Consider the following 16,257-nt stretch of genomic DNA (forward strand, 5'->3'; position numbering starts at 1 on the left):
GCTATTATTTATTACAGGAAGGACTCCAGTTTGTATTTGTGGCAGCCTTGAATTTTAAAAGGTCTATAGCTCAGCAAATACCTCATCAGATTTTTTTTTTTTTTGTCACATAGCATCTGGAGCTCTTTGCCTCACAGCTAACAGCAACAACAATAACACGGCTGTATTCTTTCTACAGAGCTACCCCCACAGTCAATTTATGGTTGTTGCCGAGTTGTCCTAATGAGATGCAGGAGATATGTGAAGTCTCTTTTATAACAGAAAACGTGGGTATGGTAGGATAGGTTATCGTTTCTCTTCTGCTCTGCTTTTAGTTTGAAACAGCTAAACCAGCCACAAACAGAGGACGCGGTCTTAGCACCGACCAATTAGAGGTGAACTGTGATATTAACAGAAAAGTCAAATTAATCCTTCTAATAACTTTTCTATCATGTGCAAACCTTTTGATTTTACACTCAAGAATCACTTCCTCCAAAAAGCACACATATGTTTACCACAGCTCGGCACCACCAGATGGCAGTCAACGCTTTAATCTCACAAAAAGCATGAATCAATGCAGGGGATTCATTAGCTGAAATTAAGTGATAGATTTTGTGCATCATTGCCACTGCGAGATCAAATGACCTGCAGACATGTGCAGTTGTAATGTCTAGATAACATCACATTTTTTTTTATTATTGATCTATTCATGGAGGTCCCATATTGTTTTGAAGTTATGAATATAACTGAGTGACCTCAAACATTTATACTTCTACTACACTAAATATCAGAGGCCAATACATTTAAGCAAATATTAAATGTATGTAACAACTGCAGGAAATGTCGGGAATATAACAGATCATACATTAAACAGTGAGGAATTCACCTTCATTTATACTTGAATAGCTTCTTTGTGTTATTACCTGCAAGAGTAACATGAGTAGAGATTATATGTACTTCCTGCACCACTGCAAAATACAGGCTACAGTACTTTACAGATACAACAGTAACCTATAACCTTGCTTCAAATAAATAGTATTACTTAAATATTAAGTGATGACATGAAGATCTGCACAGTAGGTTGGTGTACAGAAAAACAATTTAGGCGCTGGGAAAATGCTGATTAAAACCCACAACTTGCTATAATCCCACCATAATCTACCTAGTGCACAGAAACAAACACTAATGGCATCATTTGGGACAACATGATGAACACCTTTGCTCAAACTCTGTATGCTGCAGCTTGTTGAGGAGGTCCTGAACAAACGCTAAACAAAGAAATCCGAGGGGTGGGACGGCGTCTTCCCTGCCCCTTTTCCTAAAAGCTCGTCTCTCATTGGTCAGCGCCAGGACTCCGTGCTCTCCTATTGGCGGGGCTCGGCTGTCTGTTCGCCCAGCTCTCGGCTGTCCAGTGTTCCGCTGAGTCGGGAGCAGAGGACGCAAATTAAGTCAAACTAATCTTCTGACAGGAGAAAAAGTTCATGCTGGAGTTTTCAGAGACCTCCGAGGGCCACATGAAGGTAATAAAACGCGTTTGTGTTGGCGGTGTGAAGTTAGAGACGGTAGTTGGCAATATTTCGCCGCGTCTTGGACACGTTTGGTCCAAAAGAAAGGGGAGAAAAAAAAAAAGATGCAGCTGAAGTGGTCATGGCTTTAGGCCGAACCTTGAGCACCGGACCTTCTTAACATGAAAAGACAAACATCAGAAGTATTTATTCTTATTCTTATCAAAGTGCGAATGAGAAGGTTCGCACAAAGTGAACAAAGTTCCCGTTGGATTGTGCTGAATCCGGCTCCAGTGGCTCCTCTGCACCATCAACTCTGATGTGTGATGCGTTTGTTTGTAATACGTATAAAACCGGACTGTGTCAAGTCTAGTACTGCAGACAGGAAGCCTACACAAGAAATTAGGTTGTCTACCAAATCCAATTAGGTATCCAGACATGTTGCATCTGCTCTGCCAGCCTGATCAATGCATTTCCACCTCAGCTGGCACTGAAAGTTTCAAACACCAAAGAAAGTTTCTCATAGATTTGCAATTTGCAGGGTCACTGCTTCAATGCAAAAGTGTACAAGTGTACGCACGATTGCCTTGTTACTATGACTGAAGTGTGAAATACAAATGAAATAGTGTTAGTGTAACACTTGCTGTAATTCATCAATAGCAGCTGAATATAAAAAAGAAGAAAAACTGAATGGGTTTGATATGATTTAGGATTTCGGTGAAGGAGGTTTGTTTTCCCCTTATGCTCTGTAGAGAGAACCACGAACCAGTGGCCTCTTCACACTGGAGTGCAGCCTTTGCTGTGTTTTTAATGAGTTTACAGTGTTGCAGACAAGGCGTATGGTCGACCAGGCTTAAAGCAAACACAGATAAAAGGATTACGATCACTGGCGCTTTCGTCACTGGACGTGAAGCTACGACGACAACGTGTGGGAATATTTGTATTTCCCATGCTAGTGCTCCCTATTTGTAAATCCCGGTCATTACTAACATTAACTCAGGGGGGATTAGGTGAAATAATATTCAAATGGTGAGGATCTAAACAAGCTTGATGACACATGTCTGCGCCCACTGGGCCAGACATTTTTCATAACACAGCACACACTCTTCTCACAGTGATTATGGCGGCCTGTGAAATTAGCAAGCAAGCCTGTAAACCAAAACCAAGGGAGGTGTGTATGCTGTAGTTTAATTAGCATTTTACCCCTGTGGTTAAAGCCACAGACCATGAGTGCCGGTGCAGGCATAACTAAAACACTCTTTGTGAGACGACGCTGCTGTAGGGATTTGGCTGGTGCTCTTCATCCTTATTCCTCTTCTCACTTCTGCATTCTGCGCCAAATCAGTCTCAATGGTATATTTAAAAGTTAGAACTACTTTGTTTGTCATGGCAGTTTTCATATTTAGCCTTCTTTGTTAATGAAAAATGGGAAATATTGTTGCCACAAGCTGAAATATGAAATCTGGCTGGTGGCTCTAGCCTCTTCTATCAGTCTAATAGCAGCCCACCCCCCTACTGATGACTTCATGATGTGGAAACTTGTGGTGGCCACAAAGTGCTCAGAGCACAGCCTGTTGAATGAATACTGGCTCAGGTGTGGATTCAAGTCCAGTAAACAGCAAAGCGGGAGATTTTTCAGATGCTTCAGCCGCATACTGAAAAAGAAAGTTTAACTGATTCACTTTATTCCATCTACCAGAGCAGTCTTCAAACCTGTGCTTCCCATATGACGACTCATCTGAATAGGATACACAGTGTAATAACATGAGCAGCTTTGATCTTATTTCAAAGAGAGGCCCGCATACATTCACTTGGCCAGAGTGTGGTTGGAAATTTGACGTGTGGACACCCACAGGGCTTGTCATCAGAACCAGCACAGCTGTGAGATTAGAGTGCAGAGACACTACAAAGAGACCACATCACATCCAACACAAAATAACAGTCATGGCACCCATTATGAATGGAATATGAAGTGGGAAATCAAAACAACAACAACAACAACAACAACAACTTGATGTTTTACAGTTAAAAGTTAATTTATTTGACTTTTAGCATTTAAGACGGATGATGGAACAGATAGGGTACTTGAAGAAGTCACTTATTTTAGCAGTTAAATAGATTTGTTATTCTTTAACAACATTATAGCTACATGTCCACATAAAGCTCATAAATCAGTGGACTAAATGAGCTAGCTCAGATGTCTGCCTGATGTGGAGATGATTGGAAAAGACAAGATTTGCCTTATTTTACCTCAATTAAATGCCCATCCATAGTATTACTTTTTGTGTGAATGAGATAAACTACCACACATCTATTTGCATTAATTTTAAGAGATTAAATCTAAAGTCAGTTTGTCAGCTAACTTATTTTCTCTCATTTGCTTTTGTAGTCCAAGTTGAACATGGAGAGTTTGACAAAGCCAGAGTTGCTGATGCTCTTCAGCATCCTGGAGGGAGAGCTGGAAGCTCGGGACCTGGTCATTGAAGCCCTGAAGGTATCTATCAATGGAGCTGGGAACATAAGTGATTGTGATGGTTGTGCAGAAACTGTATTTGTTATGACAAAGAAGAAACAAACAAACAAAAAAAAAAACAGCTGTAGTCGGGTTTCATGAATGTCAGCTGCAATGTAATTCAGTGTTTTCACAGCTGACAGAGGAAAGCTCACACAGTACTCCTGCAGCAGCCTGGCACAGCACTGCATGATTATGTTTGTGCTTATTACATTGGTCACCACAACAAAGATAAGCTACGTAATTGTATTGTAGGCAACAAAAAAGTATGTCAGAAACTAGCAACAACAAAATGAGGAGGGAAAAAAAAAAAAAAACAGGTAACACAGTTAAGTTTCAACCCATATGACCCTGGTGATGCTTGTGATTTCCTTTTTTTTTTTTTAGTCAGTCCACTTTTCTTTGTGAGATTTTTTTGAGGCATTTACATAACATAAGTCAGCCTTTGCATAAGATGAAATGAGACTTCTAGTGAACGAGCATAACCTGAATTAGAAACGGCCACAATGTAAGCTAGTTCCAACCTTAGGAGTTCCTACTTTAGCAGGATTAATGCTGCATTTCAATTAAAGGATTATCAGGCTATTTTCTTACACCGTGTCCTTTGTTGTGTGGTGTCCTACAGTCCCACATACTCAAGACTTCAGCGACTGCAGTCATGGCATGGATGTTTCATTTAATAAGAGTTGTAAACTTGATAAACTACCAGCCTTAGACAGAGTGTAATACGTTCAGCCCAGGCTAAAGTGCTGGGCTGAAAGTATCCAAGTGAAGCAAATTGTCAGAAGAGCGAGGACAGAAAAGAATGGATCCCTTTCACACATTGTGCTCAAGTTGTATATTGTAGCATTGACTAAGCAACCAAATGATGCAGCATTTCTGCAAGATTTACAGCTGTTACACTCTTGGTATGCACTTCCCTGCTGAAAAATTCACCATTGAAGAAAAAAAAAACAAACTAGAGAGCAGCAGTCTAAGAACCTACTGCTGAATGTTCATGTGTTGTGTCTAGACCACATTCCTTCATCACTCCTGGGATCTGGCCATCTAAGGCAAGAAGAGTTACAGCACTCTGGGTGCCTGATGACTCAGTGTGAGCAAGAGTAGGAGTGAACAAATAAACATTGGCCTTAACTGGAGCTTGAGGGGAATATGGCTGCGCTTCTTTCATGCCTCCACTGGTACAAACTGTTAACCCATTAGGTCTGGGTCTGGATCAGTGCTGCAGTGTTACCTCTTACGGTCCCTTAATTAAGGGTATAATCACTAACCTGTAGGAAATAATTTGCAGGAAATGAGTGAAACCTGATCTCTGCAGAACTGTAGGTCCATAGGTGAAACACAACTTCATGCCTCTCTGCAGTTAAGTAACTGCTGATGTGGAATGTTGGGTCACACTCTTACATGAAAGTAGATCATTATCTGTAACCCTCCCCCACCCCAAATTCATTTGTTTGTAGATGTGCAAGTGGCACAGCTCTATGGATGGCAATGATGTCTGTCAGTTGCTCCACTGCTTTGGTCCTGATGGAAACATTAATGACTTGACTTACTCTATAAGTCATTCGTGGACCCCTAGATATTCTTGTTGTCCCAATAGGATATATTCTACTGATTTTAAAGATTTTGTTATCCTTCTTCTGGTGCCACTGTGAAATTGTCTTTTTTTTTAACTCTCTTTAACTTGGTGTAACTTTCATTTTTAATCTATTGCTCATATATTGTGTTCACTATGCAATGCCCCTAATGTTTAAAATATTTAAATACATAGTTACAAGACTCAAAGTCAATCTACTCTGCTTTGACCACACTAATCCCTGCCTGTTGGGTATTAGTTGTTATGAAATTACAATAAATCAGAAGTTACAGATTATTAGTCAGGCAGAAATACTGACTTTATTGGATTAGTTAGAAGAGCAAGCACTTGAAAAGAATTTGCACTGCTAGCAGGCCGTTAAGCCTTTTGAGTGTATTTCTATAAAATAATGTTTTAAAATACAAGTTACATACTATAACTATGAGATAATGATCAGCATTAACATAGTCATTGTGAGCATGTTTGCTAATAGCACTTCTGTGTCTAAGTATGACATAACAGAACAGCTATTTCCCCCCCAGACTCATAATTTTCTTCCAATAATAAGATTGCAAATGCAACTACAGTAGTTAGAACTAGGTCCAGTCATGTCCTTAACTGACGTGTCACTTCTACACTGAATGTCATGTAGGAAGTGTTTATCTCAACAACAAATCACCATGGTTTCAGCACCACACACAAGTCTTTTAATAAACTCATATGAAATCACATGACAAGTTAACGTATTTGCTTTGAATGCCTTTGCTTATTTGGTTAGAAGTAGAAGAACTGAGAAAGTTTTCACGCATAGCCACATTTCTCAGTGTTTTTAAAATCTAACATCCTTATCAGTGATTTTCTACATGATATAGTCCAAGTACAGGATGTAAGGTTAATGATGTGTTTTTTTTCTATGGCCCTCTATATTTAATTATGCAGAACTATCAGTGGCATTCTAACTATCCGCTGCATTTTTACCCTTGTGAGTCACTTCTGCAGCTGCTCACGCTGTGGCTTTCAGAAGGAAGTTAGTCTCTGGCAACGCTTGTATTTGGCACACAAAGACCTGCAGTGATCCAGTAGTCCCTTTGCTTTGGGAAAAGAATATGAGTCTTTACTTTAAGTTCAAAGAGGACTCAAAAATGGAAATGAGCCTTTAATTAACTGTCGAGTTCACATACTGTGGTTTTACTAAAGCTTCCAAAGGGACATCAAAACTTACCTTGTGTGTGGCAGCACTGAAATACCTATTTTTGTCCATGTGCTCTGCAGGTCATTCTAATTGCATACACGAACCCCTAAGATTATTTTATAATCTACCTAAGTAGCTCTGAAATATAGAGGACTCTAGAGTAAGAAGTTCATGCATCACCTTACTTCAGTATTGTACAGATCTTGTCGCCAACACTACACAACTGAAAGAGTCCAGACGTGTTAGAAAAAGATTAACTGGATTGGAACCAGTGCAGCCATGGCACAAAGACGACTTCTCAAGCAAAGGAATACAGGTTGCCAAGAACTGTGGCCAATACACAAAGGCATGAATAATGGAGGCAAACTATAATGCATACAGTAACAGCCACACATTGGATATTTATGGGTATTGTACATGTACAACACGATGCAGTGAATAACCTCAGATTTGGATGTTAAGTATTACTCTTCACTTCTTCCACCCTCCTTGCAGTGGTGGAGGATTGATGCAGAGAGAGAGAGAAAAAAAAAAAACACAGCCCCTTTGTGTTGTGGACATGCGCGTCTGTCTGTGCATTCAGGAGCTGTGGAGGGAACTAAAAGAGAGACAGGCAGTCTGTTCATGACCGAGCAGGAATCCTATGAATTAGAAAATAACTGGGAATTTAAAGGCCAATTATCCAGTAATGGGAAAGTGTAAAGAGTGAATAAACAGAACATAGTAAGGCAAATAATGAACACTATTTTAGAATGGAGAACACTACTTTAAGTTTGTGTTTTCTTTGTATGGTTGGATCTTGCATGCAACTGCAGCCATGTTGAGATGAGAGACTGAGTAAATACTTCACTAAGTATTCACACTCTGTGATGTAGACTCATTTGCAATTTTTGCCTTTAATAATTACACATCTATTGCAAATAATGTAACAATTACCCTCATCACAATGAAAAAACATGTTTAGAAATGTTGCATGATGCATGATTTGTAGACAAATCTAGTGTTGAGGTACTGAGTGATGATTTGGCTTTAGCTAGTACCCACATCTGAGAGGCATTTTTGAATCCTCATGGGCGTCCTGTGTTTTCCTGTTTCACCCCTTAGTGCTGTTTGATCCGCCTTCACGCCGTCCTCAACAGACTGGATCAAATAACAGCAGAAAAGCCTTGCAGCCTTGCCCTTCTATCTTTGTGTCAGATGAGATAATACTGATGATGTAGCAAAATGACAGCCGTGAAGCCTGTGATCTCCCGTGGAATATCGTTTGAATGAGGGTGGGCGTTATGACGAACCTTTATCGTAATCGATCTTTAAGATCGACACCATCTTTCATTTCAAGTAAACTGAAGTGATTTTGTCTTGTTTGCAGACTTTATACAACTTTAGAGAGCCTTAATAAAGTGGCCCTGCACTACATAAACCAATAGACTGATATATACACACTATTAAATAAAGGTATTGCACCATTAGTGTTATCGGCCAATACCTTGAGCTCAAGTACTGGGTGTCATGGCATACCTGTGTAGCTGTAACACTCACAGTGTCATTGTTTTGGGGCTCTGTAAAAATGGCAGTATATTCCCCTTTATGTCCATCCACACTCTTGACTACACTTTAAACTTTAAGGTAATCTTGGTATCAGTCATCAGGAGCTCTGTCCTCACCCTGCCAGAGAGGATTCTCTTCTCTCTAATCTCTTGATCCTCTTTTGTTGAACCCTCACTAAGACACATTGGCAGCTCTGCTTACGTCCTCTCTCTCCATTCCCTTTCACAACAAGCCCAAAGGCATCTACTGAACCTGAAATGTCATGCTGCTGTTATCCCTCCTTTGTCATGAGTTAAACAGAACAGGTCTGCCTTGGCTAAGGCCCAGTCCAGGGCAGCTGTTCTGCTAAGGCGGACAGACGTACACCATCTGTTGGTACTTCCTCCTGCTAGCAATATTGTATTCCAAGTATTTTTTTTAATGCATTTCCTCTCTTTCTCCATCTACTGTTTATTTATCACTCTAGTATTAGAAATGGAATTTCTAGAGAGAAATGATTCAACCATAATCATAGCTGCCAGTGATTATTATTATCATATGATTCAGTAATAATGTTAACTAATGACTGATACAGTGTATAGAAACTTTAGGGATCATCACTATACAGTGGTGCTATTCCTAGTTTGCATTTTAAGGCAGAAGGTAGACTGTGGAGACAGAGAGCAAAAGTCTACTACTGTACGTTAGTGTCTCTCAGGCTGTACGTAGGCAAAGACACATAGCATTTAGCTAACATCACCATGCAAACCTGTTCAGAACAGTCTGTCCAGTGGTTAAGAAAGAATTAACTTAACCACGATATTACCCTCTTCATGGTGCTAAAGGAGAATTCAATGTAATACTTTGATCAATCTATTACAGTTCATCCTGTGGGAAAGCAGAATACATTTCATGGTGCACGGTCAGTAGCATGGCTAGAAACAATCAGTGTCTGAAAAAGCATCTACTGGAATCTAAAAGTTAGGGAAGTTAGAAACGTGTTCCAAGGGAAGTTTTACATACTATCAGGTTACAAAAACCTTCTATAAAAAGGCAATTATTGCGAAAGCATCAATAGCCAGGCTATTCCCCTCAACATTTCCTGCCACACAGCTAATTCTTTTTCTGCCATGTACAGTGTACCACCTCTTCTTCTCATCTCTTTAGGCCCAGCGTAAAGAGCTGTTTATCCAGGAGCGCTATGGCAGGTACAACCTCAGTGACCCCTTCCTAGCCTTACAGAGAGACAGTGATACCGTGGGGGGGCAGAACAAGGACCCAGGATGCTCGTCCTCCACCACCAACCCTCTTGTGGTTCTCAAATTGGTGGTAAGCCACTGTAGGAGGATGCAAGAGAAGATGTTGGCCCAGCTGGCTGCAGCTGAGAGCAGGCACAGGAGGGTGAGTCTGGATGTGTGGTTCTTAATTAGGAGGATTCAGAAAATAGCTGGTTCCTTATGCTAATTATTAAAAAGAACATTTCTAACCAAAACTCAAGTGTTGTATATCTCAATGCAAGGGAATACACAAAGTATAAGGGATGGAGGCAGCCAGAAAAATATGAAAATTTAAAATCCAGCACTTCAGGCAACTTAATCTTGGATTAGAGAAATAATTAGACTTAATTGCCCCTCATACTGTATTGCAAACCTTTTGTTTGCAAAATGTTTTTTAAGGAATAATAAAAGTAAAATTAAAAACATAATTGTTTCTCACACAGACCCAGAAGTGCTTCTCAGTACTTCACAAACACAACATAACTCTCTGTCTCCCCGCTGTGTTTGTTTTAGGTCATTGCGGATCTGGAGGAGGAAAAGAGGAGACACGCTGAGGACACAGCAGAGGGAGATGATGTCACTTACATCCTGGAGAAGGAGAGGGAGCGCTTACAACAACAGGTGCCCTCTAATTAATATTGATGTAGACTGAACTGGAATTGTTTGTTTCTGAGAGACTGGCAGAATCGGGGAGTAAAGTGTAACTATCCTCTGGCCAGTTTGTTTATTGTCTCTTGACTGTCCTTTTAGCTGGAATTTGAGCGTAGCCAGGTTCGCCGGTTGGAAAAAGAACAACGGCGAGTTACTGACCAACTCGAAGAGGAACGGGCTCAGCACAAAAAGCTCTCCTGTGCCTTGGCCAAAGAGTGCAAGTGGGCGAGTGCCAGAGCTCTGGAGGAGGGTCACCGACTGACTGAGCTGAGCCGTAAACTTGACAAGGTAAAAATTGGCGGTTTACTTAATTATTTGTACCTTTAGTATGATGTCCCTGTGTGGTACAGATTGTTACAAGGCTTTGCCAATATTTTCTCTCAAATTTATTTAAAAATTCTCATTTAGGAAAAGGAGACCTGTCAGGTCTTGAGGAAGGAGCTGGAGGATGAGCGGCAGAGAGCCCTGAGGACGGAGGCGAGGGTGGAGGAGCAGCTGGCAGAGTTTGACACAGAGCGAGAGCAACTCCGCTCACGTTTGAAGAAGGAGGAAGCTCACTGTTGTCAGCTACAGCAACAGGTTTGAACACTTTGTTACACAGTCGTCATTATAGTGGCAGTAGTTGGCACATTGTTCATACTAAGACACACCTCTGTCATTTCCTTCATTCTATTATCAGGTAGAAGAGCTGAAGAGGAAGCTGGAAGAGGTGAATATGACAAGAATTGTCAGGGGGGTAGTTACAGCTCCAGTGGAGGCAGGAGATAAGGAGTGGGCCACAAAAGTTCCTCCAGGAAAGACAGCACTAGATATAATGGTTGAGAGCATCGAGGACGACAGAAACCAGTCACCTGTGCAGACAAAAATCAACGGCCACCATTGTCCATTGGAAACCAATGGGTACCATAGTCCAAATAGTTCTCCGTCAGAGAAGATCAGCCTACAGAATGAGAATGAAAATCCTCCATCTCACACCCAGATGCCATTCTCTTCCTGCAGTTCTACCCCCTCTGCTCTCTCACCATCCTCCCCTTGCACCTCACCTGTCCTTTCCAAATGCCCACCTGGCAACCCAAGTCCCGGTAGCTACCAGTCCCCCTACCAGGCTGGGATCAACCAGCGCTTCCATGCTGCTCGCCATAGGTTCCAGGGTACCACTGAGCCAGAACTTCAGTCCCAAGCCACACAGACTGTTCTTCCTGTCTCAAAGGACCTCTCCCCTGTTGCCAGCAGCCCTTCCTCAGAAGCCAGCCCAGTCAAACAGATGGCTCGGAGCACAGTTACTCAGGTCCTGTCTCGCTTCACCACCGCCCAGCAAAGTGTCCCACCAAAGCTTGCAACACCAAACAATTCACCCTTTGGTACAGACTACCGTAGCCTAGCAGCACCTTTATCTCCTGTCATCGGAAGGGCTGCAGGACCACTTCCACAGGGCATCAGATCACCCACCATCCCCAGAGCAGACAGGGGCAATCCTCCACCTATCCCTCCTAAGAAGCCTGGTCTGGCCCAGGCCCCTCCTTCCCCAGCTGCGGTGCCCAGGTCAGCTAGTCATTTTTCTGACAGCCCCCTCTCAGCCAGCTGTGGCCTAACCTCCACCCAGGAGGGTGTCAAGGAACTTGACATGGTGGTTTCATCTAATTAACTGATCATTCAAGATTTATTGTTTTACTGAGTCAGCCGCTGCTCTGTTTTTGTCAAATCCACATCTCAAGATTAAGACTAAGATAATGTCTTGTACATCACACAATTTCAGTCAAGTCATTTATTTGAACAGATTATTTGTATTATTCAAATTTATAATATGTGCTCAGGCACTGTTATAGATGTTAGATAAGAGCCTGGTACTCATGTAGTAACTAGTAGATTCAAGATGTGCCTATTCTGCTTGTTGAGCACAGGGTTCTGTTATAGTATCTCAAGTCTTTTTTTTTACAGTGTCATATTTCCATAGAATACAGATCAACCTATTAAACGATGAGGCAGTTGAATTACTGTATTTGTTTCTATCCACCAATCCTATAAAAAGACTCAAACTAGCAATGAATAACATTTACTCATGGTATTGTCTGTGAAAAAACCTGAATTTAGCCAATTCACTTATTTAAGACCAACAACTGTTAAAAACATCAGTGAGAGTATTTGTTTAAAAAGAGACAGAGAGAGATCCAAAGTATAGGAACATGTCACTGACAGCTGTGTGACCCACAAACCATTATAACGTTCTGGATTTACAGACATGACTTTGAGTATAAAGAATTTATTGTTGGTTTTAATCATTTTATAAATTTGTTGGCAATACAACATAGTATTTAAAATACCAGCCTTATCCTTCATTAGTTTTTTTTCCTTCTCCTTTTCTTTTACACTTTGTTTCAGTTACGTTTCTTGTTATAACATCTTCAGACCAGATCTAATTAGTCATCTTTGGACTAATGTATTCTTATTGCATTGTACAGTTACATTTTTATAAATATGTATAGTTTATTTTATAAATGTACCTTAGTTATTAATGTACAGTAGTTTCATAATCTCCTATTGTGTTATTCTTCACAATTTTTATGTATTATTTTAATGTTACATAATGAGAAAAATCAAAAATCACATAAGATTCCCAAGACTAAATGAAATGTACATCTATTAAAAAAATATTGTTTGTTCAAGTTCACTGATCATGATGAATGTCTTTAGTTTGTCATTTATAAGAAACGGTTATAAATTCTTCTTCTTTGATAAATAATATAACAACTGCCATATCTGTTACAGTACTGTAAATGCTGGAAAGTGACAGATTTAATAAATGAATTGTCATGTCATCATTTATGGGGGTTTAAGTCACAAATTGCTTGACAGATGCACTGATTCAGGTTAATGTATAACGTAGAATAATTTATGTACATATACATGTAAAAAATGCATATGTTCAGACACAGTACCAAAACACTATAGTCCCTTATGAAAGAAAGAAGCATTCTGTAAAAAACACATAATACAGTGTAAATATTAAAAGAGTCTCTAAAATATAAATGCATGCCGATATCTTGCACCGTTGTATAGTGTCCTCCAGGGGTCAGTATTTAATAAGTATACAATAGAAGTAGATTTTGGCAGACTAGAAAATATCATTGACTGATAGTGTGGACACCTTACATTTTGAATACAGTATGTACATTATGTTATTTAACCTATATTTACTAACCATTCAAATAATTCTTAGTAAACATTAGAAAGCCTTCCTACTGCATATGTAACCACAACATACTGAGTCAATACCGTCGTTTGGCTAAATTCTACCATCTTGTGGAAGCAAATATGAGGATGCAACACTGTTTGTTTTAAGAATGTAGGTTTAGCAATTATAAATACATTATCTAACTCTTGCGCCGTAGTTATGAAACATTTGACTGGACAGAACTATTAGTTTGGACATTTATATATGATATAAGACATGTCTTTGTTGTATGTTGTTTAAGTGATGCAGTTTAAGAAATGGAAAGTCAATTTGTAATTGAGCAAATACACAAAAAGTAGAAAGAATGCCAATTACTTGATACATATAATTCTGTGTATATAGCATCGCTCTCTCTCTCTCTTAGCCAATATGCCCTGAAATCCATGGAGCAGATGAATGCAGAGTCTATGCTGACTGTGCTTTCCATCAAACTAAATCCCCCCCCTGGTTGTTGGGGAAAGGTTGGCTGGTTAACAGGACAGGTCACCTCTCCTTTGCTCAGCTCACCTAATTAACATTCCTGTGTAGGTAAGCACGGCCGCATCCCAAATCCAGCACCGGCATGCCTGGTCCTCCAGCAAAGCCCCATTTTTCCCATCCTCCATAAACACAGGCTCAGGTTGATGAGCTGTGAGGGGCCATATCCTAGCTGCTGTCACTGGCAGCGTGGGTGTTCAATCTGCTTTACTGTACATGGTTGGAAGTCACAGCAACCCACAGTTTATAGACAATAACGTAGGTTTTAAAACGTATTGGGAAAAATCCTAAAACCATTAATACAATAAAATGTCTGCTCATAATAGAAGGCTCATTTTGTTTTTGAACTTGTGTGGTGGATTTATGCAATCCATCTTGCATTTCTATGCTGACGTAATGTAAAACATCTTCATAAACATTCATTTTCAACTGACTTAACTCTGACTCCAGGCTTTGGGCTGCCTCACTTGGATAAACATTATGCCGTTTTCGCTGTGACCCCTAACGGGAAAAGTGGTTAAGATAATGATTAGATGGATGATGCAATTTTATTCCGCTTATCGTTCATGACCCTAAAAATGATCTTGGCTCTCACTGTGTTAGGATTCCACGAAAGAAGAGCGGCAATCAGTAACTTTTTTAGTTAGCATAAATCTCAGATAAGTGGATTACATTTCTTCAAGTGGACGAGCTCAGAAAGTTGTGGATTCCTGTTTTTTCTTTTGCCTGGGTGGTGTTTTAAGACCGATGCAGATTGCTGTGGACTCGACTGTTTGCAGTGCAAAAGTTTGCACAGAATGTGCATGTTCTAAAGCACTATATAAATACATGAACTTGGACTTGGAGTGGACTAAGCCACTCTCCTGGGCAGACCCAGTAAATGCTGTTACTTTGTGAGACACGGTCTCGTGGCTGCAGTGTCATGTTGTATGAATGAGATGACAAAACAGAGGTCAAGGAGGGAGCACGCACCTGTCGTGAGTTAGACCACAAGTTTACGACCGTCTCACTGCAGACCATATTTGTCTTGCCTTTTCTTGTGTTAATCAGTGATGACTGCTGTCATTGCACTAATCCCACAACAATGTCATAATCACTATCATCTGAATTCTCATCTGTATTTTGGCCTGTAGTGACGCAATCTTCTCATTCTTTTGCAGTCCCCCCCCTTTTCTCCCTCTCGTCCTATTTTCTTTATCCAAATTTAGCCCAGACCAAGAGATGGGCCTAGAATTTGAGCTCAGGCCCCCCACACACAGAGCCTCTTAAAGACCACAGCTGGAGCTGGCTCAAAGTGAGACTGAAGGAGAGGGACGACGGGAGTGTTATCGCCACGATCACCTGCTCTCTGCGAAGCAATTTGTTACAGAGTTGTCACTGTAAAAATCTATAGCTTGTCCTAGGGTAAAGAAAGACAGGGTCACATGTAATGATGATCCGAGTGTTGCGCCAAATCCAGATATGACATAACTGAAGCAGAAACAGCTGGGCTGCATGTGTGTGTGCAGCGTATAATAGGAGACGGAAGGACGTAGGATGGAAACCTAACACTTATCTATCTTCTAAAACCTACAATGATAGGTACATTTCCTATAGTTTTAGGTAAAAAAAAAAAAAAAAAAGACAATTTGTAATTTGGGAAATTAATACCAGTCTTCGCCACTGGACAGTTCTCACACACACACACACACACACACACACACACACACACACACACACCCCTAATACTTCTACATACAGTACACTGTGTGTGTTGTAGTATTTTTAGGAAGCTGCATTGTTACTGACCTTTACTGAGGTCTCCAACTAACACTCCTGGATTTGCACTGATTAAAATGACCTCACACTCTCATATACACATACTTTACTGTGTGCTGTTGCCAGTGTCGTTCTCTACCTGCTGAACAGCAGAGCACCAAGTGACTCACTCAAGTTGCAGGGACAGAAGCCAGAAATGTCCTTGAGGTGGGTCAGATGTTTCCACATTGGCTCAATGAGACAAACCTGTTCCTGGATTGGGACTGTTGATATGCACTGAACCACAAACATGGACTGCGGTGGCATTACAGGGGCAGTCAAAGTGCTTGGGGACTGGAGGAACATTTATTTTCCTACCTCAGGTTGTGCACATAAAAACAACAACAACCAAAAAAATATATATAAAATTATGTTTTTCTATAGTGAAATTTAACCATTGTTATTTCTTCCTATGGATGTATGTCATATGGGACCTTCCTTTCATTGCCAATTCTGCAGTATCCCACTTTCTCACAGTTATTTGGGATGTTTTTTCCCCATTATAACAATTATCTAAGCTCAGAGGGCATTG

General features: G+C 40.5%; 1 protein-coding gene across 1 annotated transcript; it reads left to right on the plus strand.

Annotated features, from left to right (window-relative positions):
- Window positions 1-1,404: 1,404 nt before the first annotated feature.
- On the plus strand, window positions 1,405-13,038 carry LOC113155491 (CTTNBP2 N-terminal-like protein). Its single transcript, XM_026350259.2, has 7 exons — window positions 1,405-1,499; window positions 3,874-3,978; window positions 9,459-9,692; window positions 10,082-10,189; window positions 10,319-10,507; window positions 10,628-10,798; window positions 10,899-13,038. The coding sequence occupies exons 1-7, from the start codon at window positions 1,461-1,463 to the stop codon at window positions 11,862-11,864; spliced, it is 1,812 nt and encodes a 603-aa protein (XP_026206044.1). The 5' UTR covers window positions 1,405-1,460; the 3' UTR covers window positions 11,865-13,038.
- The last annotated feature ends 3,219 nt before the right edge of the window (window positions 13,039-16,257 follow it).

This window comes from Anabas testudineus, chromosome 5, assembly GCF_900324465.2.
Source record: "Anabas testudineus chromosome 5, fAnaTes1.2, whole genome shotgun sequence".
Classification (NCBI taxonomy): Eukaryota; Metazoa; Chordata; class Actinopteri; order Anabantiformes; family Anabantidae; genus Anabas; species Anabas testudineus.